The following is a 25,167-nucleotide window of genomic DNA, read 5'->3' as shown; positions in this document are numbered from 1 at the left end:
TCAGCATCATCAGTTCATGTAGGTCTCTCCGGGCCTCTCTGAAATCATCCTGTTGGTCGTTTCTTATAAAATATTCCATAACATTCATATACCATATATAACTTATTCAGCCATTCTCCAATTGATGGACATTCACTCAGTAAAAAGTATCCTTGAAGCAGAAAGACATACATAGATAAAATTAAGAGCTGGAGTAGAATTTATTATGTTTTAGCTAAAATAAAAAAAAAAAAATAATAAGGTAACAATCCTGATCTCCAACAAAGTTAAAGCTAAAATTTAATTAAAAGAGACAAGCAAGGCTGCACTGTGTTACCAGTATTATTCAATATTGTTTTAGAAATGCTAGCAATAGCAATGAGAAGAAAAAGAAATTGAAGTTATCATAATGGAAATGAGGTAATAATTCCTTTTTGCAGATATTTGGAAAATCCTGAAGAATCAACTAAAATAATAATTGAAACAATAATTTTAGTAAAGTAGTAGGATAAAATAAACTCATCAGCATTTTTATATATCACTAGGAAAACCCTGCAAGAAGATGTAGCAAGAGACACCCCATTTAAAATAAATGTAAGCAAATCACTGAAAAAACTATTGTAAAGAAAGAATTAGCACCACTAGACCTCAAAATGTAAAAAGTATTGGTTGAAAAATACATTGTAGCAGAGGATAGATAATAGTAATCTTGGTTTGGCAAATGTAAAGATTTAATTTTTTTGAGATAAGGATTCATATCAATTTAAAATTTATTGTTTATTTTTATTTAACTTTAAATTTTAAAATTTTAATTAAAAAATTGTTAGACACGCTAGAAAGTAGCTTGGCAGAAATAGGGCATAGACCAATATCTTAAATCATATAGTGAGGCAAGGTCAAAATGAATACATGACGGGCAGCTAGATGGCGCAGTGGATAGAGCACTAGCCCTGAATTCAGGAGGACCCGAGTTTAAATCTGGTTTCAGACACTTAACACTTCCTAGCTGTGTGACCTTGGGCAAGTCACTTAACCCCAGACTCAGGGGGGAAAAAATGCATACATGGCCTAAATATAAAGGTTAAGATTATAAGACAGAAGAACATGAAACATTATCTGACTCATGGCTAGGAGAACAATTTATGAATAAATTAAGAGAAAGCATTGTGTGATATAAAATGTAAAATTTAATATATTAAATTTTAAAATTTTTGTACAAATAAAACAGATTAGAAGGAAAGCATAAAATTGGAGGGGAAAAGTATCTCATGGTCTTTCAGAGGTCTTATTTCTAAAAATGTAAGGAAATTTGTCAAATTTATAAGCATATGAATCATTCCCCAATTGATAAATAGTCAAAAGGTATGAACAGACATTTTCTCAATAAAAAAACCAAAACTGTAGTCATGTTTTTAAAAAAAAAAAAACCTGCTAAATATTATTGATTGAAGAAATGCAAACTAAAACAAATTTGAAATATCGTACACCTTTCAGATTTGGTTAAAATAATAGTACTTCAAATTGTGGAATGACTGGATAAGTTGACATATGATTGTGCTTGAATTACTATTGTACTATAAGAAATGATAAGCTGGTTGATTTTAGAAAATCATGGACAACTTGCATGAAAATTGAAAAGGGAAATGAGCAGTCACCAAGATGACAATGTACATAGTAACAAATAGTGTTAAGAATAACTTTTAATCATAAAATAGTCAAATCCACTACAAAGTACCTATGAAGGAAGATGCTATCCTTTTCCAGAGAAAGAAATAATAGAGTATGCTTTTACATATATGTGTATCTTTAGATATATGTGTTCATGTTTAATTGTATCCTTCTCTTGGTTAAGGTGGGGAGGGAGAGTGGAAAAAATAAAAAGGCAGAGCAGAGAAAAGAAGAAAACTTAAAAGGAAGCACAGGATATGTGGGTATCTTTGAAAACCATGTGCATTTATTACATGGGTGTTTTGGGTTGGTTTTTTTTTTTTTTTTAGCCTTAAAGGGTGAAATTCATGGTTTTATATTAAATCCTGTATGTTCTGTTGTGTACATAATTTTTTTTTTCTTTTTTGTACTTAAGTTTAAAACAAATTTTTAAAATTTTAAAAAGAAAATATATATAAAGAGCGAGTCATACCAAATTCCTTCTATGCAACAAATAATATTTAAAACAGGGAGAGTCAAAATAGAACAAATTCCTTAATGAATATTGATTTAAAAATGTAAATAAAATACTAGAAATGAGATAACAGCAACATATCACAAAAATTACATACACTGTCAGCACACAGAGATTATACCAGGAATGCGGGTCTGGTTCAATTTTAGGAAAATTATAAGAATAATTGATCATATTAATAAAAATATATGGTTATTTCAATAGATGTAGAACAATTTTGAGTTTGACAAAATGCAATTTATTTTTATTAAATTTGTTATTTTTATTTTCCCCCTATTTTTATTAAAAAATACTAGAAAGTAGAAGAATAAATGGAACGTTTTAAAATGATAATCAGTATTAACCTAAAAGTATGAAGAGCAAGCATTTTCTGCATTTATGCTTTTAAGTACAATTAGGAATGAAGGAAGGATGTCTAATATCTCTTATACTATTCATTATTACAAGAGAAATGTTAGCTGTAGCAGGAAACTGAGGGGATGCCCATCCAGTTGGCTGAACAAATTGTGGTGTGCAAACATGATGGAATACTGTTGTGGCGTAAGAAATCAGGAAGGGAACTTTAAAAAAAAAAAAAAAAAAACCACAAACTTGGGAAGCTTTGCAGGAATTGATGCAAAGTGAAATGAGCCAGAACCAAGAGAACTATTATACAGTTTAACAGCAATGTTGAAAGATAGTCAACTATGAAAGGCTTTAGTAACTGATTAACACAATGACCAACCACAGTTCCAAAGGACTCATGATAAAATATATGCTTTTCACCTCCAGTCAGAGAGCCAATAGACTCAGAATATAGATCAGAACATATTGTCTTTTTTTCCTTGCTTTTTTTTTTTTTTAAAGCATGGTAGAACAATAACCTTGTAAAAATTTATTTTGCATGGCATACATATTCATAATGGGTTTTGTTTTTCTTGCCTTCTCAAGAAGTGGGAGAAAGAAAAAAGGGAGGGAGAGAACTTGGAAATGGAAAAAAAAATTAAGGCAAAAATGCTGTAATGAGAAAAGATATGTTTTATCTGCTTTTATAGCACAAACATTTCTATACTGGTAAATATATACACATATGTATGCCTCTCCAATGTGATGAGGTTATAGTAAGGTATATATGGACCTGAAATTTGCTTAGTATTCTAATTGACGTTGTAGGAAGTACTTTTTAAACCCGTCAATAGCAGTGAATAGCTTAAAAAATATTTGATGGATTCTTGTTCTTTATATTGAAATTTTTCACTCATTTGGAGAAATTTCAGAGTTTCTCATGTTATTTGTTTTTGCATTATTTCTGGACCTTTAAGAGAAGTCATCTTAAAAAGCCTTTTTAAAAACTCTTCTGTTCCCTAGTTAGTGCTTGCAAGTTCAGATTGGCATGTATAAAATTATTGATGGCAGACCACAGATGAACCTTTCTTCAAGATAGGAAGTTAGTTTAGTTTAACTGAACAGAATTTATTTAATATCTAGTTTTTGGAGATGATTGTACAAGTATATATAACAAGTATATATACTAAGTTAAGTAATATTTCTTCCTTTCCTTGTGGAGTTTATAATCTATTTAGTTCCTTCATTTTAGAAGTTATGGCATCTGAGGCCCAGGAAGGTAAATAATTAATGTCATGCAGGTAGCAAGTGGTAGACCTGAAACTGGACCCCAGGTGTCCCAACTGAGCCCTTCGAGAAGGGCTACTTCATTCATAAACAATATCAATTGATTCCATTTTAGGGAACAACCATATTTATATTTTAGTTTCCTCAATTTTTCAGAGAAAACTGGTTATTTTGTGACTTTTGTTGACATTTAAAAGTGGAATCTGTGAATATAGCATTTAGGATAATTAATTGATCTTTGAACTGCTTATCGTGAAAATTAACCTTTTTGTGATTTTTCTTTCTTTTTAGCTGGAGGGCGAAAGATCTGTACTCAATAACCAGCTGTTAGAGATGAAAAAGAGGTAAGAAATTTTTTAAAGGAATTTTTCAATATAGTCATTATTGTCATAATATTGGGACTTGTTTTAAAAATAACAATAAAGAAAAATTTCTTATCAAGACAATTGCATGATGGTAGTTTAGCATTCCTAACTAATAGTGAAAAGAAAATTAGCTGCAAATTTTTTGACTTGGATTAACATTCAGAGTTGAGAGAGAGAACAGTTAAAATGTTAAGATATTCAGTTGTGCTTATCACTTTGCAAGATCTCTTTTATATCATATAGGCACTGTTAAATATGCCTAAAAATATTATTTAATTTTCTGTGAAACATCAGAATCTTGTGCAAAATCTGATATATTGAAAGTTTTTTAAAAGTGGGCATTTTCAGTCATAGCAATAGTAATTGATTGAAAACAAATAAATTTTAAGGTTCCAATTAATTTTCTTTAAAATAGCTTTAATATTGTTAGCTTTCCCAATAAGATTTTAACAATGGCAACCCGAGATTATTTTAATCATTATTTTGAGTGGCATTGAACTCTGGGCCCAGTAATAGAATCTTTTAGATGTGTGGTCTTTGTGCATCCTAATGGAATCACTATCTGCTCTTACTGAATGGGCAGCTTGTTTCCATCCAGAAAATTCTGTGCTTAGTATTGCATGTCAGATGAATTTGAGCTCTACCTGTGCCCAGGGAAACATAAGCTTGGCTGTAATTTGCAGTCAGAATGCTGAATGAGAACTATTGTCTAGCCAATAAAATTAGATTTATGTCTATTTTTTAAAGATGCACCCTGGGGGAGAACAGCTTAACCATGGAATAATCTTCCATGGTTTTGTGTGTATGTGTGTGTGTTTTTTCTTTTAGTTTTGGCCTTTTATTGCCAGAGCAAAACTATTTTTCCACCAACATTACCATTTCCCCCACTACTAACAAGGCTACCTCTTGTGAGCATGACAACCTACCTAGGCATTGCTGTGGAGTGTTTCAGCTCTGTAAACTGCATTGCAAATTATATTAGGTCATTTGGAAGGAGTGTAAACAGAAAATAGAAATTTGGGTCCTAAATTAGGCAGGTTGAGACTTGGGCCCTTCAAGTGGTGTGAAAGTAGGTTGACTTAACGAATTAGTGGTGAATTGTCTAGGTGAGCTGTCTTATGGCAGGCCATGCATTTAAATAAACTAGAACCAAACTTTTATCTCTAAAAAGCTCTTCTTTTAAACTCTCAGCAATCTATAAAAAGATAAATAGTACTTGTTCCTTTACAGTTTTTTGCAAGTGAATTTATAAAGGTGCCCACATAATTTCAAACTGTGTTTGGGTTTTTTAAAAAAACAGATTGATTTAACTTTTTTTCTCGAAATGACTTATTTAAATGTGACTTTTAAGAGTTAGTCTTATCATTTATCAGTTCTTACTTGCTTGACAAAATGAAATTATCTTTCCCTCACTTTTCCCCACATACACTGCCAGTTTAAGCAGTTGGTGTTTTTAGCAAAATAGAATAAATTATATCACCTCTACTACCCTCCCACTCTACGTGAATGAGCAACTTCTAATTTTGAAATGCTCTATTTATAAACCTAATTCCAGATATAATTCTAATATATATATTTTAATCTTCCTAGAATTTTTTTCTTTTGGAAAGTCTCGATGCAAATTTATTTTGATTAATTAATTGTGCCCCTAACTATCAGCTTGCAGTCAGTGCTGTTAAGTGAATTAACTTCAGCTCTGCAATGTGTAACTGCTAAATGAATTCACTTAGTGAGATATTCCAAAATAAGTTTGATATTAAACTTGTATTTAAAAAAAACAAAAAAGCTAAAGAGAGATCTTAAGTCATCCTTTTGCAAATAACTTGAGAAAATATCTTTGCCTTCAGTTTAAAGATTCTGGGAACTAATATTCAAAACCTCCAAATGGGTGGGTGATTTGGGGAAGATTACTTAACTTATTGGGGTCTCAATTTCCTTAGTTATATATAGTTTCTGTCTGAGGTGTTTTTCAGCTCTGACTCCAGGATTATCTTGAGTTAAGAATTCAAGAAACAGAGCATCTATAAACAATTGAATTTAAAAATTGATTGGAATAAAAATGCAAATAGTTTTAATCCTGAATAACCTAAAAAAATCCTTTGCACCAATGATCATTATGTTGAAATTCAATTTCAATGCTACTTTCAACCTCAAATAAACTATATGAAAAGACATTTTGAAAATCCTGAAAGCCATTATTCATTATCAAAACCAGTTGTTTTAAAGTAAAGAAAATTATTTGGAAATTATACATTTTAGTCGAAATGCTATCTGAGGTGTGCCCATCAAATTGTCCCTTTTAAAATGCTTCAAATTTTAGTCTTTCAGGTTGGGAAACATGTTAACATTAATAGGAATGATCATTTTTGTTGGTGATCTTTTTTAATCCCAGTCACACTGAGCAACACTCAGTGTAAAATAAGAGCATATCAAAAATCTGCTCATTTTGTTAGGGAAATTGTTTAAAAATAGGATAGGTGTTTTCCAGGCAGTTTCCAAGGTAGCTGATGAGGGAAAAAAAAAAAAAATTAATAAATAAAGTCTCACCATTACCAATACAATAATTGAAATTCCCTATGAAAATGTAGTTTCAGCCCAACCTCCCCCCTTCCCAGGTTTGATAGCAGGAATTTGGTCATAGGAGCTCTGAGAGCAGCAGAACTTGGGGGTGGGGGGGTGAGTTAGTTTACTTCCCTAGCTTCTATGGGCTTCATGATGCTGAGGAAGAAACTTTAAGGCCAAAAATCCGGCCAAGAAGGTGCTTTTGCCCTCTCTAGTGATTCTCCCGGGAGCAGATAATTTCCATGGGAAATGATAACTATTTGATGCTATTATTTACAAATTAAAAAGGGGGATTATATGTTTTTTCAGCTCATTAGACTCATTGTGGATTGCTAACTGTCTGACTGTCTTTGGGCTTGCGCAACTTATCAATGCTCATTTCACTCCTCTCTTTTCCCTTTCCAACTCTTGCTTCCTTTGCTATATCTGTGTGTCTTTAATGGTAAGACTAAAGAAAGTCTATCCACGTTATAATAAATAATTTTTATATTTTTTTAGTAAAAAATTGTTGTATATATTTTTGGCTGCCTTTGTCCCTCAGTGTCTTGCTTTTGTTTTGTAAAATACTCTTTGCAGTATTTATATATTCATATATATACATATATATACACACACACATATATATATTTTTATTTATATGATAAAGAATTTCAGTGCGAATTTAGTTCTCCTTACTGTATTTTGCATTTTTCTTCATGTTTCTAACATGTGGTTCTTGTTATCTTGCATTTTTAAAGCTTGCCCAGTAACACTTTAAGGTATTTGCTTCATTACTGGAATTTATTTCTATTGTGGTAGTAAGAAAAGAATCTGGGCCATGTGTTCCCCTTTAAAATAATAAATCACTATCCTGCTCAGTCCTTCATCTTGGATTGGATTGAAAAATAACAGGGGAGCCATTTTAATCCAAGTAATTATCATACTGATAGCTGTGGACTTATCGAGTGCTACCTAGCTATCCTCTGAATGTTAGTAGTTCTTCCATTGGATGGAGGACTTAGGGTCAGGATCCTCAGGATCCTAAGAACAATCTTCTTAGTGGAGCCACCAGTAAGGTTTGGCTAAAGAGTGAGCTGTCACTCAGAGTTGAGTATTTTCAGGTCTGCCATTCTGAGGCTTTTTTTTTTTTTTTTTTTTTTCAAAGGGGGCTCTTGTTAGACTTTTTTGTTAGACTTTGAGCCACGGGGCTGGTATCATTTGACTATCTCTTTGCCCTGGATAAGTACTTAACCTGCCCAGGTTTGGATTCCATGGTCTCTGGTCCTTCAAACAAGTAGCAATAATCACAGAATTAATTGCTCCATGAATTTACAAAAGACATCTTCTGTAGAGTTTGTATGTCTTGTCAGCTGGGAGTTTTATAACAGAAATAGAGAGGGACTCCTGTCAGAGGAACAGTCTTCAACATTCATTCATTCGTTTTCCTTTCCCCCACTTCCAAGATCAACATCTCATAAGATCTGGCTAACTTGAAACCTTAATTATAGGAGAATTCAGTTGCGGAGGGGAGGGGGGAATGCTCTCTTTGGAGAAACCATTAAAAATTATGTTTTTCAAGAAATTAATTTCCCCAAACTTTCTAAATTTCAGAAGAATTGCCATTGTGTATTGGTGGAAGGAGTTTCTATACCAGGAGGTAAAATCATTGGTGCAGATGCCTTCACATATGCACATCCAAAAAATTGCTATTTATTTCCTTTAATCAGCCATCTTTCTCCTTTTCTCCATGCTTATTCAGTCAGAAAGATCACTTTAGACCTTTCCATTTCCTTCAAAATATATTAAATCTAAATAAAATATTAGGTCTTAAAAAAATTACGTTTTTCATTAGGTAGGTGAGATAGAGATAAAACATTAATTTCTCAAAGCAATTTTGACACCGTACATGAATTTTCCTAGAAAAGTAACTTGTAAGTAAAATAACAAAATTTGGACACATATGATTTCCTTCTTTCTGAATCTTTTGAGTAATAACGATTTGTTATATACTCATGTTCTAACACTGTTTACTTCAAATCATTCAGATGTAGAATGAAAGTAAGTCCAGATTTTCTCATTCCATTATTCATTTGACAGAACTGTTGTCTTCCCTTCTCCAATGCAGATGTAAGAAATCATGGTATATCAAGCCAGGAAATGTTTATAAAACCCAGATTCTTTTCTTACTACCTGCCATTCTGGAGTATAAGTCTAAGCTGAACAATGAGATAAAGACAGCACTTATATTTTCATCTTTGCTTGGGTTTTCAATTTACCCTTAGTCATATTATTGTAATTCATGTGCTGGATATCATGGGTCTCACTAAATTGACATAAATAAAGACTACAGTTTTTTTCACCTGGGCCTGCTAGCTTTTCCATTCTCTAGTTTGTCACTTAGAAGGATGTATCTTAATATTGAGTCCTGTCCTGTTTACCAGCTATTTGTGATGTAACTCAATGTGATTTGGCTGATAGTGCTTAAAATGAACATATCTTGGTGAAAAAGAAGCCATTTAGATTCTGGGTTGTAGGAGAGTTTTAAAAAATTTATAATACCTGGGTAGATTTTTTTTCCTTCCCTTTATTTACCCCAGAGTTCTATTTTTATAATAACAGCTTGTCCCTTTCTTTCTCATGGACAATTCATTTTTTTTCCCTTTATACTAACCTCTTACTTTTTTACTTTCACATTTTCTCCATTTCCCCCCTCAATTTTGTAAATTCCCCAGTCTTTTTCTGTCTCTTTGCTCTGCCTTTTTTTTTTTCTTATTGTTTCCCTAGGCTATGAGCTGAAGGCTTTCCTGCCATCAGAGGGTTCAAAATAGCTCTCTCTAATATTTCACATGGATAAGAAAATACTCAAAATATACTTTTACTAAGGTCAAAGATATTGAGTCAAATCACAGAGCAGCTACAATTGCAGTTCAAGTGCTCTCTGACTCATAAGTCTCTTTTCCATCATCATGTTCCCCCAGTTGTAACATCCTCTGGCCTTTGTGTACAAAAATGTTTACTATCCCTTTGAGATTTTGCAGTTCCTGAGCGAAAATCCAAATTTTTCTTGGTGCATAGGCACTTGTACCTAATGTTGCTATTATTACTTTGGTATAATTTGACTCTTTAAACATGTGGGTGCAAATTTCTTAATAAGCAAACTTAAATTAGTGAGGACCAGAAGATACTTCCAGCATAATCAGCGCTTTGCATGACAACTGTATAATTAAGCTTTGCATGTGGTTTTTGTTGCTTGAGTGAAAATTATGCCAGGAAGTAACAAAATTCAATTCAAAATTAGATTTTGGTGAATTGTTTTATTTGACACAGTTTCTGAGCCTACATCTTCCAAACCAATTAACATTTTTTCCTTAAATTCAAATGGATGCGATGATATGCAGATTCTGGCATGTATATGCATAGGTAAACTTTTTTTTTTTTTTTTTTTTTTTACATTGTATAAAATCCCCAACTGCTTTTGCAGTGTGATAGTTTTGATAACCTTACAAATCTCCGCTTCCAAATTATCTCAGTAGCCTTAGAAATTAACTTAAATTTGCCAAAGTTTGTTTTGCATTTGTATTTTTTAACACAAATACGTACACGCTTATCTGTGTATGTTGAAATCTCTTGGTTGATTTGTGGAACTTTTTAACTCTCTTTGGTCTTTTAGAGAATCCGTGTACAAAGCAGACACTGATGAAGAGAGAGCTTCCTTACAGAAATCCATCAGTATTACTAGTGCCTTGCTCACAGAAAAGGACGCAGAGCTGGAAAAACTCAGAAATGAGGTGCAGTACAATCTAGAGATGGGTCTTCATGCCCCCCTCATTTATCACCAGTCAAAGCCTGAGTATTTATCAATGACATTTATTCCAGGTCACTGTGCTCCGGGGAGAAAATGCTTCTGCCAAGTCTTTACATTCAGTTGTCCAATCACTAGAGTCTGATAAGGTGAAGCTAGAGCTGAAGGTGAAGAACCTGGAGCTAAAACTGAAAGAAAACCAGAGGCAGTTGAGCGGCTTTGGAGGTAAAAACCAGAGCAGGGCTTTCAGCGGGTTGGAGCCCCTATGTGCAGGCCCCTTTGTAAGGTGCCCTTGCCGGGTCAGAGGAGAGGCCAGAAGGGAGAGGACCAGTGCTATACAAAGCGCAAATCAGAGCCTGACGATCCAAGGGAATCGGTGGGGGTGCTGTGGAGGTCCCCCCAGATTGGCCAGGGCTTTACAACCTCTCTTAGCGAGGAGATGGCCATGCTCCAGATTGAGTGCAGACTGGAGGGCCCGCGAGCTTCTGCAGTGTTGGATCTGAGTTCAGTTCTAGCCCTTAGTGATGGTGGGCTCATCCCTTTTCCTCCCTGAGCCTCAGTTTCCTCCTTTCTAAAGTGAAGGTGCTGGGCCCTCTGAGGTCTGACCCAGTTCTGGGTCTGTCATCCTCTGGCCCTAGATAGGAAGGTTTCTTCTAAGTGGCTGCACTTTTGTGGATAAAAGTTTGCACACTGAAGGAGAGAAGCTCGGGTAACTGCCCTGTGACCTCTTAACACGCCATGTCTCTTCTCTCTTCTTCACTGGAATGATCATAGAGGTCCTCATCTAGGATGACTGTTATGATGGCTGTGATCATAGGCTAGACAGAGAAGAAGGTTGGGCAGTGAACATCATTGAAACTGGTTAAATCATGAAGGATCCAGAGAAGGTGACAAATAAGGCTGCAGCAATCTGGCACAGAGTCTTTTAAGACTTAAGTCTTAATAAGTCAGTACTCTTTAAGCAGCAGGGAGTCCAAAAACATTTTAAATTATTGTCTCAATTTAATTGATTTCCTTTTGTAATTCTTATTTTGTTTTGTGCACTTAACACATTCTGCAAAGTTGGTATTTTTATATTTGTATAACATTATTTGTTTTATATCTTTAAAAACATTATTCTGAAAATAAACTTTGCCAGACTGCCTAAGACTGTGCCATAACACAAAAAAGGTTAATAACTACAAGGAAGATATCCTCATCAAATTCATCAGGGAACTTCCCTGATCAACCTCTCTTTCTTCCTTATTATATGTATGTGTGTGTATTTACATATATATGTTATGCTGTATATAATAATAAGCTTTGATATGTCAAATAATGCTCATTTTCATGGTTTAATCATAATTGACTATAAAAAGAGCATCTGAATACACTACATTTTAGATCACAAAAAGTTGCAATTATTTTTGAAATTTTTTTTTCTCTCTCTCTTTTTCATTTAAGGTAATTCTGAAGAAGAAGAGCGAGCTCAAGAGAGCCAGGTAAAAAATTTTTTCTTTAAAATAATGCCCTGACTAGAGCATGGCATTTTTTTTGTTTGTTTGGTTTGGTTTGGTTTTTTGTGGGTGGAGGAGGGACACAAGGGAAGAGAGAACACCGCTGATTTTTTTTTTTTTTTTTAAGCAAAGCTTAACAAAATTTAAGTACTTTTCCAAAAAAAAAATCAATGGAGCATTAATATAGGCTGTTAAATATTTTAAAATACAATTTCATATCTGTAAACATATCTTTTAATTTGAAAATTAGCAACTTTGGGTATTATAATGGAGTTGGGACCTGCTATGGCTAATTATCTCTGATATGCTATATGTTAATTCTTTTTAAACTAAAATACTACATATGTATCAATATTACCTATAAGGAAACATACTAATTTTTTACTAATCACTTGAATGGGGATAGTGGAGAGGGGGAATAAATGTTTAAGGTAGGACTCCAGTAATTCTGCCTCTTAACTATCTTTGTTTGCTTAGTTTGCCTCTGGTATTCCCCACTAACATTGTTTTCTCTTTTTCTCCCCCTCCCCTTCTTTGCTTCTGCCTATTTCGTCTGCTGCTGGCCATGCTTTCTTCCACTCAGCAAATGGTTTGTTTCCTAAGCTTTTATTCTGTGGTTATTTGTAGTTTCTGTCCCTATACTTAAAATGCATTTAATGATTTTATTCACCACTTACTTTCCCTCCCCCTTATGATTAACCTGACATTAGCTTCTTGGCCAGATGTCAACCTAAAAATATCAGATTAGTTTAGGAAATGAAAATAGATTTTGGAAACTGTTCTAAGGGGGCCTGATTGCTCCTCACCCTGGGAGGAATATTTTGCAATGTTAGAATATATTGATCTATTGCTTTTTCCATAATGGGTCAACCAAAAAAAAAATGCTGATAATGTCAAGGAGGATAAGAGTGTGTTTATTTTTAGACTGGATGATGAGTTCCTTCATAAACAATCACAGTTGGTCTGTATGCCATGCTCTTTAAATTTTAGCAACTAGGCTTATTATCCAAATGGCATGAAAGAGTTATGTAATATTAAGCATTTGACAAAAAGGTTCTGGTGACCCGTTTTATCTTGGTGAACTCTCAATTCAGAAGGAATCAGTGCATGTTCTTTCATTACTTCGAGATTCTTCCTCCATTAGTCTCATAGTTCTTGTCAACTATGGTGCATTTTGCCTTAATTCCCTTTTCTTAGTGTTCAGTTTTCTTACCCCAAAGGGAGTTTTTCCCTATAGGTTAACCTGTCCTCCCATTTCTCTGACACTTCAGTACACCTACAACATAGATACCTTTTATAATTGACAATGTCATTTAACAGGGGTACTGAACACTAATGGGAAAAGGATCTGTCATGGAAGCCAATATCTGAGGACAGATGTTGAGATACTCTTAAAAAGGTCAAGTCTCATGCTATTTTGTGCCACATATGCATAAGTAGATCATGAAGTTCCAAGGTTATTGGAGAATTCTTTTCTTCCTACTGGAAGAAATAGCTACTTGACTGACAATTTGCATAGTAATCCACAATTGATCAGTTTGATTCCATTATTGCCATAAAGTATAGTCAGTAAGTCATTGGGCTAACGTTTTAAAAAATCAGTGTAGCCCAATTGAAGCTGAAAGAAATGTATTAGGCAGAATTTTAAACTCAAGTTTAAAATCCTTAAATTGTTCTAAATTAAGATCTTAACAGGACAATTCACTTGTAATCCATTTGACAACATTTGTTTGGTGAAGACCAGTGTTGACTCCTCCAGTTACAGTAGCTGCTCAGTGATAGTATGTCACCATTTCTCCCTGGTGCTCCTGCATTTGACAAGTCCAGTTATTTTGTACATATTACTGTTTTTCTCCTTTTTGTTTTCCAATGAACCAGATTGATTTCCTGAATTCAGTAATAGTGGATCTTCAGAGGAAAAATCAAGACTTAAAGATGAAGGTAGAAATGATGTCAGAAGCCGCACTCAATGGGAATGATCTGAATAACTATGACAGGTATATAGTACTAATATAGACTTATTCCAAAGACTGGTTCTAGTGATTCTTCAAAATGACCATGGGGACAGTTTTTTGTTTTGTTTTTTTTTTCCAAAGCAAGAATCTGTTAAATCACAAGTCTTTTAAGTTTTAGAGGTAGAAAATAATCTTATGGGTAGCAGACAATTTAAAATGTCAAAATTGAACGATCCCTCATGATAGGATTTTGTAAATATATATTTTTTAAATAGTTTTTCTCACAGTTTGGTGATACCGTAATACACAAAACATTGGGCTTGGGAGTCAGAAAGCTCTGGGTTCAAATTTGATCTCAGATACTAGCTGAGTGACCTGAACAAGTCAATTGCTGTCTGCCTCAGTTTCCTTAATCTGTAAAATAATCATAGCACATATCTCCCACCCTGGGTCAAATAAGGTAATTTTTGTAAAGTCCTCAGCACAGCTCCTGGAACCCGGTATGTGCCTAATATATGTTAGCTGCTGTTAACATTATTATTCTTCTGTACTTTAAAGGGGAAGAGGCTTTTGCCTCTTGCATACATACCACTAAAGCCAAGTTTCTTATTCTTCTTGTTGGAATGGCAGTGATGACCAGGAGAAACAGTTCAAGAAGAAACCTCGTCTTTTCTGTGACATTTGTGACTGCTTTGACCTCCACGACACTGAGGACTGTCCCACCCAGACCCAGGTGTCAGAGGATCCTCCTCATTCCACACACCACGGCAGCCGAAGTGAGGAGCGCCCCTACTGTGAGATCTGTGAGATGTTCGGGCACTGGGCCACCAACTGTAACGACGACGAGACCTTCTGATGGCCCCGTCAGGAATGTCATCTTTTCCAGATGCGCACACACTTGGACAATGGAACACCAGCATTTGTGTGGGCAGACTTCAGGAAGACTCATATTATTTTTTGACCCCTTCAACAAATCTTTAAGAAAAAAAAAATATTTTGATCTTCCATGAACAACCCTTTTTATTCTTTCTTCAAGCTAAAGTTGAAATAATAAATAGGTGAGTTGTCACCTCTTATTTGTCTTCTTTATGTATTTGATATTTAATAAGACATTTGCACCAGATGCCATTATGTTACTTATCCATAGGGAAACCTCATGGAGCAGAGAACTATCCTTACGTTATCTTATTTAAGTAAAATTTAAAATTATGATGTTAATTTTCATATTTGCACTAAAAAGTTTCAAGGCTGCATTTGTACATTTAGATTTTTTTAAAAATAGCTTTGACACTGGAATGAGTTGAAAAAAGTGTTCCATCTTACATTTTCATCTACTCATTTAAAATGTTTTATTCTTGATCAAAGAATTTATAAGCTCTATGTGCTGCGCTACCTGGATGTCAGTAGTGCCTTTATTTCAGGCTTGATATGTTGTGTAATTATAAAATCATGAAGCAGGTAAAGGAAGTGAGGACCCCTCAGAATTGCTGTGGGGAACGACTTAGGACCTGGAGGCTGCATATTTACTATTCTTTCTGGGATTTTTGGTTTTTCTTTTTGTTTTTGCATAATCTCAGTTTCTATATATTGTGTATATATTTTTTAAAATCTCTATTTTTTTGGGAAAAAAAACATACAGGAAGTTTTGTTTTCAGGTTTTTAACTTTATTAAAGGAAAAAAAAATTTACATCTCTTATATTCATTACAACATACTTGCCTAACCCAGAAAAAGCACCACATGGCTTTGCAACTGTGAAGGTTTTTATTTGGCTCCTTGAAAAACCTGTACATTGGAGGACTTTTTTTTTTTTTCCCTAGAAATTCACTCCTCCCTCTCTCCTGTTGCCATTTTCCCTAGCAGCCGATTACTTAATGAAGCAAAATCTCAATAAGAAATAAAACACTTAGGTTAACCAATTTTCAGTCTTTTTCCCTGCTCCTTCCCCTTCTGCTTTTTCTGGTTTATTGTATTTTTAGATGAATGTAAGTTGGGAAATTCAACATGAATAATTTTGGATTTTCTTATAGCAAAAATAAAATACAAAACCTCATCCAAGAGAACAGTTTCTTAAACGGTTCAAATTATTTATCTTCTCTTGAATGTCTCAGAATATGTAAAGAAATAAATATTCCGTGTCTTCCATTCAATGTGTACAATATGAATTTCCTTTTCTTCTACAGATTGTATATATGCCTTTGATGTATTCCCCTTTCCCCTAAGATTATAAACTGCATATTTGGCACATGAATATATTTTTAAAGAAAAAAATACTTCTGTAATCACCTGAAAGTCTGAGTTCCAGGTGTATGATAATAGGAATTGTTCTAAGAAGCTAAACATGTAAAGCAGTATTAAACTTTGGCCAACTTAAGTGTTCTGTATCTACTTTAATAAAGGATTATTCTTTTGGTGGTGGTGATCAATCTGAGTTATTCTGGGAGTGGTTGTGGCTCCTGTCATACCAGCCCTTTTTTTTTTTAAAGCAGTTATTAGGCCATTGTGGCTACCTGTTCCACCAAGGCCTCTCCATACCTTAGGAGAGAACCTTTGGAAATTGCTGTGGCTGCAAATGTTTCTCCCTGTAGTATATCTGCTCCTTAGAGTACACACGTGTCTATATTCTTTTTTTGCTGAGGCAATTGGGGTTAAGTGTCTTGCCCAGCATCATACAACTAGGAAGTATTAAGTGTGTGAGGCTGGATTTGAACTCAGGTCCTCCTGACTTCAGGGCTGGTGCTCTATCTACTGCACCTGACATGTCTATATTCTATCAGAGAGCTCAAACTTGGAACCTTCCCACTGTACAGAACCTTCCTTGACTAGTGATCTCTAAGCAAGCACAAAGTTCCATCACATGACATCAGAGAATCCCAGAATCGGAGCATAGGAAGGGACTTTCAGCATCCATGTTTTCCAGCCTGTGCCCCCAAAGACTCCTTCCTCTAGCACCTAACAAATGGAGCCCCAGTGCTCTTTTGGACAACACTCATTGTTAGGAAGTTTTTATTATGAAGAATAAACTGACTTTTTTGCAACTTTACTCACTGCTCCTGGTATTGTCCTGGGGGCCATTAAAAGAAATCTAGTATTGTCTTCACATGACATCCTTTTAGCTATTTGAAGATCATGATCATATTCCCCCTCTGCATCTTCAAGAAACCAGTTCCTTAAAGCCATCGTCATATGACATGACAGACACAGCCCTTCATTCCACTTACCTTCCTTTGGACCCTCTCTGGTTCATCAGTATCCTCCTGAAACTGGAGTGTCCAGCACTGTACATACACACAGCTCCAGACGTGGTCTGGGTGCCCCCGAAATCAAACCCCTAGCATTTTTGGTGACCAGACCACACTGCTGACTTGTGGGGAGCTGGCACTCCACAAAACCTCCCAGTCTTTTTCAGCAAGCTGCTGTCCAGCCTGCCTCCTTCCCACCCTTCCTCCATTTTGGGCCTGTGGATTTGATTTTTTGTATTCAAGTTCAAATCCTTACATTTATGCCTATTGAATTGCATCTTATTAGATCCCACCTGGTACTCTAGCCTGCCTTGTTACCCACTGTTGGTTATTCCTCTCAGATTAGTTTCATTTGCAAATTTGATGAGCATACTATGTATGAATTTATCTGAGTCATGGATAAACTATTAAACAAACAGCATAAATCCCTGGGGTGCTCCATTGGAGACCCCCTGCAAAGCTACTATTGAAGCATGAGTTATTAATTATTCTTGGAGTCTGACAATTCAGCTTTCTGTATTAACCTTTTAGTTCATATCTCTATTTTCTCCAGAAGACAGTGAGATAACTTTATCAAACGCTTTGCCAAAACACAGACATCTTATAGCATTGCCCTCCCCATCTACTGGTAATCCTGTCAAGAAAGACGAATTTGATTTGGCATTTTTTTTTTCTGCTTCGATAGTATTTTATTTTTCCAAATAATACATGTAAAGTTTTCAACATTCATTTTTGTGAAAATTGGCTTCCCAAATTCTTTTTCCTTTACTTCCGCCTTCCTCAAGACAGCAAGTTCTCTAGTAGAGGTTAAATATGTGCAATTCTTTTAAACATTTTCATTTTTTGTCATGTCGTACAAGAAAAATCAGATCAAAAGGGAAAAAACCATGAGAAGGAGAAAAAACACCACCACTACCACCACAAAAGGTGAATATGTTATGCTTTGATCCATATTTATTTGGTCTTTATAGTTTTCTTTCTGGATGTGGATGGCATTTTCCATTCCAAGTCTATTGGAATTAGCATGATTTATTCTTTAAGGAAGGCTTCTAGAACATCTTTATAAAAACTTTTTGAAAACTGGGACACTAATTTGCCCATCCCCAACCTTCCTGTGCCGTCTCCATTTCCAGTGGCCCAACAATCACATCCGCCAAGCACCATGTGTATAGTTCTTCTGGGCCAGGAGACTTGATAACAAGGGATGACACAGACACTCATCATCCCTTTATTCATCTTGGATGTCACCTTGGAGGACATCTTCGTCTTGTCATTTCTAGCACAGCTCATTTCATGCCCTACATTTGGTGGCAAAGGGCTCTCCAGATAAATGATTGTATGACAAAGCGGTAGCCCACACTAACAGTGGGACAAGAAGCAAAACCTTGCTTAAAACTTGATGTTACTCTGTAACAGCTGACTGAGGCTTCACCCCCAAAGATGGGGGGAATAGGGAGAGCTGCAGCCCTCCCAATCTCCCCAGATCGAGTTGTCGGTATGGAAGCTTGCAAGACTATGTTCTCGATTTTCTGTTACGTACATGAAAAATTCCATTTCTGACCTCAGCATTGATACTTAAAGAGCACTTTTAAGATTTGCAAAGTGCTTTACAAATGTTATCTAGAAACAACATTGGGAAGCTGAGAGGTGCTCAGCATCATGTGGAGAGTCATGTCTGAGGCAGGATTTGAACTCGGTTCCCTGTGCCACCCAGTTTCTTGGCAGTTCTACAATGTCTTACCTTCACTTTCAGATCTTTGAAGTCTTATCTGGTTGAGGGAGGAGACAAAGGATACCTTGGCCTCTTCCTAACTTCAGTCTTTGAAAGGTATTATAAGGAGGGATGTAAAAGTCCTTATCTATAATCTCATGGGCTATTTGGATCTGTTAGGTGACTGATAGTGGATGAAACTCTGGCTCGGTATAGGGGTGAAAACAAAACAACTGAGGAAGTTAAAATTACATAGGATACCATACACATGAAAATATTTATCGCAGCATATCCTTTTTATGACCGCAGAGAACTGGAAACCGAGAGTTGGACGTCATTTGGGGGAGTGGCCAAACTGTAGATCATGGATGTAATAGAATATTACTGTACAGGAAGAAATGATGTGTATGAGGACCATAGAGAAGCATAGAAAATTCCATATAAACTGATGTAGCATTATAGCCAAGAAAACACCAAACACAGTAATTACAATGCAAATTGAAAGAACCATCACACAGCAAAAAATCAAGTGACTGTTAGAAAATTATAAAGCTCAAGCAAGACTCAAAAGGCAGAAGACCCAACTCATTCGTTCTTTGAGGCAAGAGGTTCACACTGACCTGTTTTGGGACTTTTTCACTACCCTGATGATAGGTTGTATTGATTTATTGGTTTCTTTTCTTCCTCACCCCATATGATATGCTATAAATGACAGATCTCTGGAAGGCAGAGGAGGAAGGATTCTGTGAAAAACTAAAGACATCAGTAAAAAATATTTTAAAAACTACACAGCATAGAGCAATTATGTGGACATGAATTCAGTCTAAGATGAAACTCTTCCTTGTGAGTTTGAACAAAAATCATAAACTTTATTCATAGCTTTTAAACTCCTGAGGCAAAAAGCAGAGATGTCAAACTCATGACCAGCAAACTCTCTAGTACAACCCCCAAAAGATTAAAATGTAATTAGAAAATGTTAAAAATAAAAATAGAAGATAACTAACATTTTTTTTTCTAAGGTAATACTCGGTAGACAGCAGAGATCCTTTCTAGAGATTGACACCACATGTCTGAAGCACTCTGGGTACTAGGAATATGTCAATATTGATAATTATTTCTAATTCTCCCAGCTATTAGATAGGATCCAACACATCCTTCAAATACTTCAAAACAGCTATCATGCCTCCAAGGAGGGAACTTTTGCAGATTCCTTTTAGAAAGCACTCTGGCCTTTCTCCAAACCTGGAATGTATTCCCTCCTTACCAACTCCTCATAGAACCTTCTCTCCCTTTAAGAAACAGGTCAAGCACCCTCTTCAGCTAGTCCTTTTAGATCCCAGCAACTTTTAGTGCCCTCCCCTCAAGGAACCTTGTATTTAACTTTGTATCCCATTATCTATATAATTATCTATAGCTATCCTCTATTAGAATGTAAGCCCCTTACCAGTAACCACAGTTCCGTTCTTTGTAGTCCACGTCTAGCATGGAGCTGCAGTTGTTTATGCTGGTGATCCTCTGGATGCTTTCCAGTTCATCCATGTTCTGATAACCGAAAAACCCAACAACCAAAAAAAAACAAAAACGAAAAAACTTTTGAGGTTCAGGTCCCCAAACAATTACAATTTCCCTTATTCCTGCCTGAAAGATAGCCCTATCAACGTGGCCCAGGATCATAGCTTTGTGGAGCCCTTAGGCAAGCTCACTGTTCATATTACAATCTACTATTAGCCACGCATCCTCCATTTTGTACATGTGAGCTGATTTTGTTGAACCTGAGGGAAAACTTTCTATTTATACCTCCCAATTTTTGTCTTTTTTGATCTAATTCAGTATGCTAGACTGTCAAGTTCTTTTTAACTCCTGACTCATCCACCTATCCCAGACATATTTGACATTAGCAAGTTTGATGAGCATACTATCTACACAATTACTCAAATCACTCATCAAAATGTTAAAATAGCACAGCACCAAGCAGACAGATCCCTGGAACCCGACTCTGGAAATCTCATTCATCCACTGCTGAATCATCCTATTACCTTCCAGTGCACATCTCTCCATCTTTTCCATACAAATAGTAAGAATAGTGTGTGATACTTCAAGTGTCTGGCTAAGATCTAGGAAAACTGTATTAAGTTCTAATTAAAAAACCCTGTCCAAAGAAGATTAGTTTGATAGGATTTGGCTTTCTGTAACAATTGTTTAATTTGCTAGGTGTCCTGCCAGTGAACTCTGATGACTGAAGGAGAGAATGAGGCTGAGAACCTTACTTAAATCTGATTCATGAGCAAGTCAAGGCACAATCCTCAGGATTGGTCCTCTCTAAAAATAAAATACGAACAGCAACAACCACCAAACTGAAGGGAATCATGTAGTTGATCCAGATTTTAGCAAAGCTTTTGGCAAACTTTCTCATATTAATTCTTGAGGAGAAGACACAAAAGATAGAGACAGGACAATAATATAAACAGATAAATTTGGAACTGGTTGGATGGCCAGACTTAAAAATAATGGTTAAAAACTCGAGAAATCTGTGCTTGTTCCTGTTATTTATTTGTATCAATGATTTGGATAAAGACAAAATTCATCAAATGTGCAGATGACACCTAAGAAAGATAGCTAACAGTGCATAACAAGATCCAAAAAAAATCTTGATAGGCTAGAACATTGGGCTGGATCTAATAAGATGAAATTCAACAGGTATAAAGACTTGAATTTGGATACAAAAAGTCAAATTCACAGGTGCAAGATGGAAAAGGGGTGGGAAGGCTGTATGGCTGCACAGTAGTTATCCTGAAAAAAACCCCAAACTTGGAGGTTTTGTGGAGCGCGAGCCTTGGGGTAGTCACCAAAGATATTAATGTAATCTTGGGCTTCATGGAGAACATCATTTCCAGAATTGGTGAGATAAGAGTGCCATTGAATTCTGCCTTTGTCAGATCTCATCTTGGAGTTATGTGTAGTTCCAGATATCACAGCTTCAGGACACTGATGAATCCCAGAGAGCTTAAAGGAGGGTAAGTGGAATGGTGAAAGGCTGTATCATGCCACATGAAGAGAGTTAGGGGAAATAGGTCTCTTTAGCCTAGAGAAATACAGAGGAGGAACATGATAGTTATCAAGTTATCTAAAAGACTGTCATGTAAAAAGAGAGAGATTTCTACTAACTCCAGAAAATAGAAGTAGGAACAATGGAAAAAAGAAGTTGCAGAGGTCAATTTAAGCTTGATTTTAGGGGGAAAAAATCCTACTAATTAGTACTGTATAAAAGTGTGATGGGGCAGCCTTGGGAGGTGGTAAATTCTGTTCCTTTGGAAATCTTCAGCACGGGCTGAGCAACCACTTTTGGGTGCTGGAATAACGATATGGCTGCTGAAGTCCCCTCTCATTCTCTGGGATTTCCAGGAAGAGAAGTCTCTGCTAGGATAGCAGCATTTTATACAAGTATCCACTACTTTCAGCTTTTTTCTCCTGCCTTCCAATATTTTTTTTTTTCCCCTCTGAGACTGGGGTTCAATGACTTTCCCAGGGTCACACAGCTAGGAAGTGTTAAGTGTCTAAGACCAGATTTGAATTCGGGTTCTCCTGAATTCAGGTTCTCCTGAATTCAGGGCTGGTGCTCTATCCACTGCGCCACCTAGCTGCCCCCTGCCTTCCAATATTTAGTGTTACAACTTAATGAACACTTTGTTTTTTAACTTTGGGGTATATTCATTTGTTTTTATTCTAGATCCTTTTTCCTTAAATCTAAAGCATAGTAGTTCTCACAGAATAAATAGTAGTATTTCTATATTTGAAAAAAAAATGATAAAAATACTGGTTAGAAATCCTTTTCATTTGGAGAAACATCTATTTTTGTTTTAAGGTTCAGCTTGCCATTTGAGTTTTTGACAGTAGGTCATCTAGAGCATATGGACAAGTATATCTAGTGCCTAGGCCAGAAGAACTAATTAATGCTAGATCCAGTGGCAGAGGATCTGGGCAAATTATCTAACCTCAGATCCTCACTTTCCTCATTTGTAAAATGTGAGAGAAAGCCTCATTTTTTTTAACCTTTCCAGTTCTAAATCTATGGTGCCTTATCTTAGAGAATAACTTTTTAAATAAGTGGATTCTAGTACCCATTGAACACTTGTTCACATATATTTCAAAATAAATGTTATACAGTTTTTCTTTTCAAAAGGAAAATGATAAAAATCTTAACATTTAGGAATTTAAAGGGCTCAGAATTCATCTAATCCCACTCTTTCATTTTACTAATGAGAAAACAAAGGACCAGAGAGAATTGAAGTAACATGCCTAAAGTCACACTATTCTACCAAATCTCATGGACAATCTCCACCTCTCCTCTTCTGATTTCCAAAGTTTCATCTCTCCATCACAAAATTGAAAATGCAACAACATCACATGACAACTGAACAGCTCCCTCTTCAATAAATAAAACCCATGGGCTTTCTTTTTGGTGACTCCTTCCCTCAATGAGATCAGGAAGACAGTATTCTGTAAAGGAAAAAAGAGGTAACTGATGCGGGCATAGCCCCTTTAAGATTCCTTTTCTGATCCCCAACCCCACTTTGGGACTGACCTTTGATTTACAAGATCTGGTCAAAACCACCTTTTTGTATTCCAAGGGGAGAAATCTGGATCTGAGCTAATTTGGGCTGTACCCAGCCCCCATTCTAATGATCTGCTCAGGTAGCCCAACCCCCACCTGGTGGGTTCTGGACCTCCAGGAATCAATCTGGGACTCTACCCATAGGCCCCTTCAAACCAATAAAAGAGCCAAGCTGGAATCATTTCTTTGCAGAGAGTTGAAACCATGCTTTGCATCACAGACTCTCTGTCTACCATTTATGGTGTATTTCTTTATCTAATACCTTTTACTAACCAAACTTTAACTTTCCTTCCAAATCCCATAATAAACCTCCTTTATCAATCTAGGTTTTCGGGCCTGTAAATTCCTTTACAAGGAACTCTCTCACCGCCACTAGACCTCATTTTACTCTGTATCCTTGCACCGAATCCAAAGGGGTTGCAGGGGAGCTCCATTTGACTCCCTGTACCCCAAACCTGCCACTAGACCTCAATTAATCCTAATTTTATTTAGGTATCCCTTAGCTAGATCTCATCACTTGGTTATACCTCATCAGTAACAGCCTCAGGGACTTCTACCCCTCAGTGGAGCCACAGTGTGGTCTTGAGTTTGTAACATTTTTTCAGTCAATTGGTGATGGTAAAGATGTGTCCTATTGTGGAATATCACTGGAAAAAGACATTTTTTTTTTTAAAGAACTTTTGTTCTTAACTCAGTGACTTGGTTAGCGGATCATTTGTGAATCCACTCAAATTCTCCTTTCCTAGAAAGCAATTCATTATAACAAAAAATAAATCGACAGAACAGGAAAAAAATGATCAGCACATAATTTTTTTTTTTTGCATTTTATATAGTGTTCTGCACTTATAGTCCCTACTTCCAGCTCTGCAAAGGGATGAGGAAAGATGGATAAGATGGATGGAAAGAGAGAATTAGATAATTCAGTGATATTTGATTCATTCCATGAATAGCCATCGTCTCAGGATTTCACAGATTTGAGGCTTGGCTCATGACACCAAGAAATAAGTCTCCCTCTCGTGTTTGTGTTTTTGTAGAAGCAGGAAGCAGTTTCAGGATCTGGTGCGTTCAGCACGTGCTCCCAAGTCCCCAGCGCGAGCTCCCAACCAGATGTGGGAGAGCCAGCCTGGGCTCTTCCTAGGCCAGACCTACTGGAGAGGAGGATCTCCCCTTCTTTTCCAGGCCCTCCCCTCCAATCACGTCCCGCCCAGACATGAACTTAATGTTACAGAGATACTCAGTCATCCCCCCTCCCCCATTTTAGATAGACTCAAATAACTCTTTGTAAAAGAAATTTATCTCGTGGGCTGAGAAGTCGAGAGTTCCACCATCCACGCCCGCCCCTTGCTTTACAGAGAAGGAAACCCGCGGTGTCCAAGCTGCGGATGCTTCCCGGCTCTAAAGTACCGTCACCCACCGACTACTGGTGGCTGGGGCTGCGGTCAGGCTGACCCTGGGCAAGGCACGTCAGTCCGCCTCAGGGTCCTCCTCGGAAATGGGGAAGACCGTAGCTCGACCTCAGGGGTGGCAGCAAAGCCCGTCCTCGTGGGCGCCGCGTCGGGGCTGCCCCTTCCGCCCTTCTCACGCGTCACCTCCACCCCTCCCTCCCCTCGTGGCCGGGCCACTTTCAGACCCTCGGGCTCGAGGCCAGCTGAGGTTCAAGTTCACGGGCTTG

General features: G+C 36.4%; 1 protein-coding gene across 19 annotated transcripts in view; it reads left to right on the top strand.

Moving 5' to 3' along the window:
* Window positions 1–16,343, top strand: part of CLIP1 (CAP-Gly domain containing linker protein 1) — a 132,566-nt gene extending 116,223 nt beyond the window's left edge. For 14 of the 19 annotated variants that reach the window (XM_074298329.1, XM_074298395.1, XM_074298441.1 and 11 more), the window contains 7 exons: window positions 4,064–4,116; window positions 7,437–7,457; window positions 10,349–10,466; window positions 10,555–10,705; window positions 11,924–11,961; window positions 13,855–13,973; window positions 14,562–16,343. In XM_074298329.1, coding sequence (XP_074154430.1) covers window positions 4,064–4,116; window positions 7,437–7,457; window positions 10,349–10,466; window positions 10,555–10,705; window positions 11,924–11,961; window positions 13,855–13,973; window positions 14,562–14,787 — 726 coding nt within the window. In that variant the 3' untranslated portion in view covers window positions 14,788–16,343. The remainder of the gene's footprint in view (window positions 1–4,063; window positions 4,117–7,436; window positions 7,458–10,348; window positions 10,467–10,554; window positions 10,706–11,923; window positions 11,962–13,854; window positions 13,974–14,561) is intronic. The other 5 variants (XM_074298432.1, XM_074298336.1, XM_074298422.1 and 2 more) reach the window with 1 other exon arrangement.
* Window positions 16,344–25,167: the final 8,824 nt, after the last annotated feature.

Source organism: Sminthopsis crassicaudata, chromosome 1 (assembly GCF_048593235.1).
Source record: "Sminthopsis crassicaudata isolate SCR6 chromosome 1, ASM4859323v1, whole genome shotgun sequence".
NCBI classification, from domain to species: Eukaryota; Metazoa; Chordata; class Mammalia; order Dasyuromorphia; family Dasyuridae; genus Sminthopsis; species Sminthopsis crassicaudata.
This window is presented reverse-complemented; position numbering and strand designations above follow the sequence as displayed.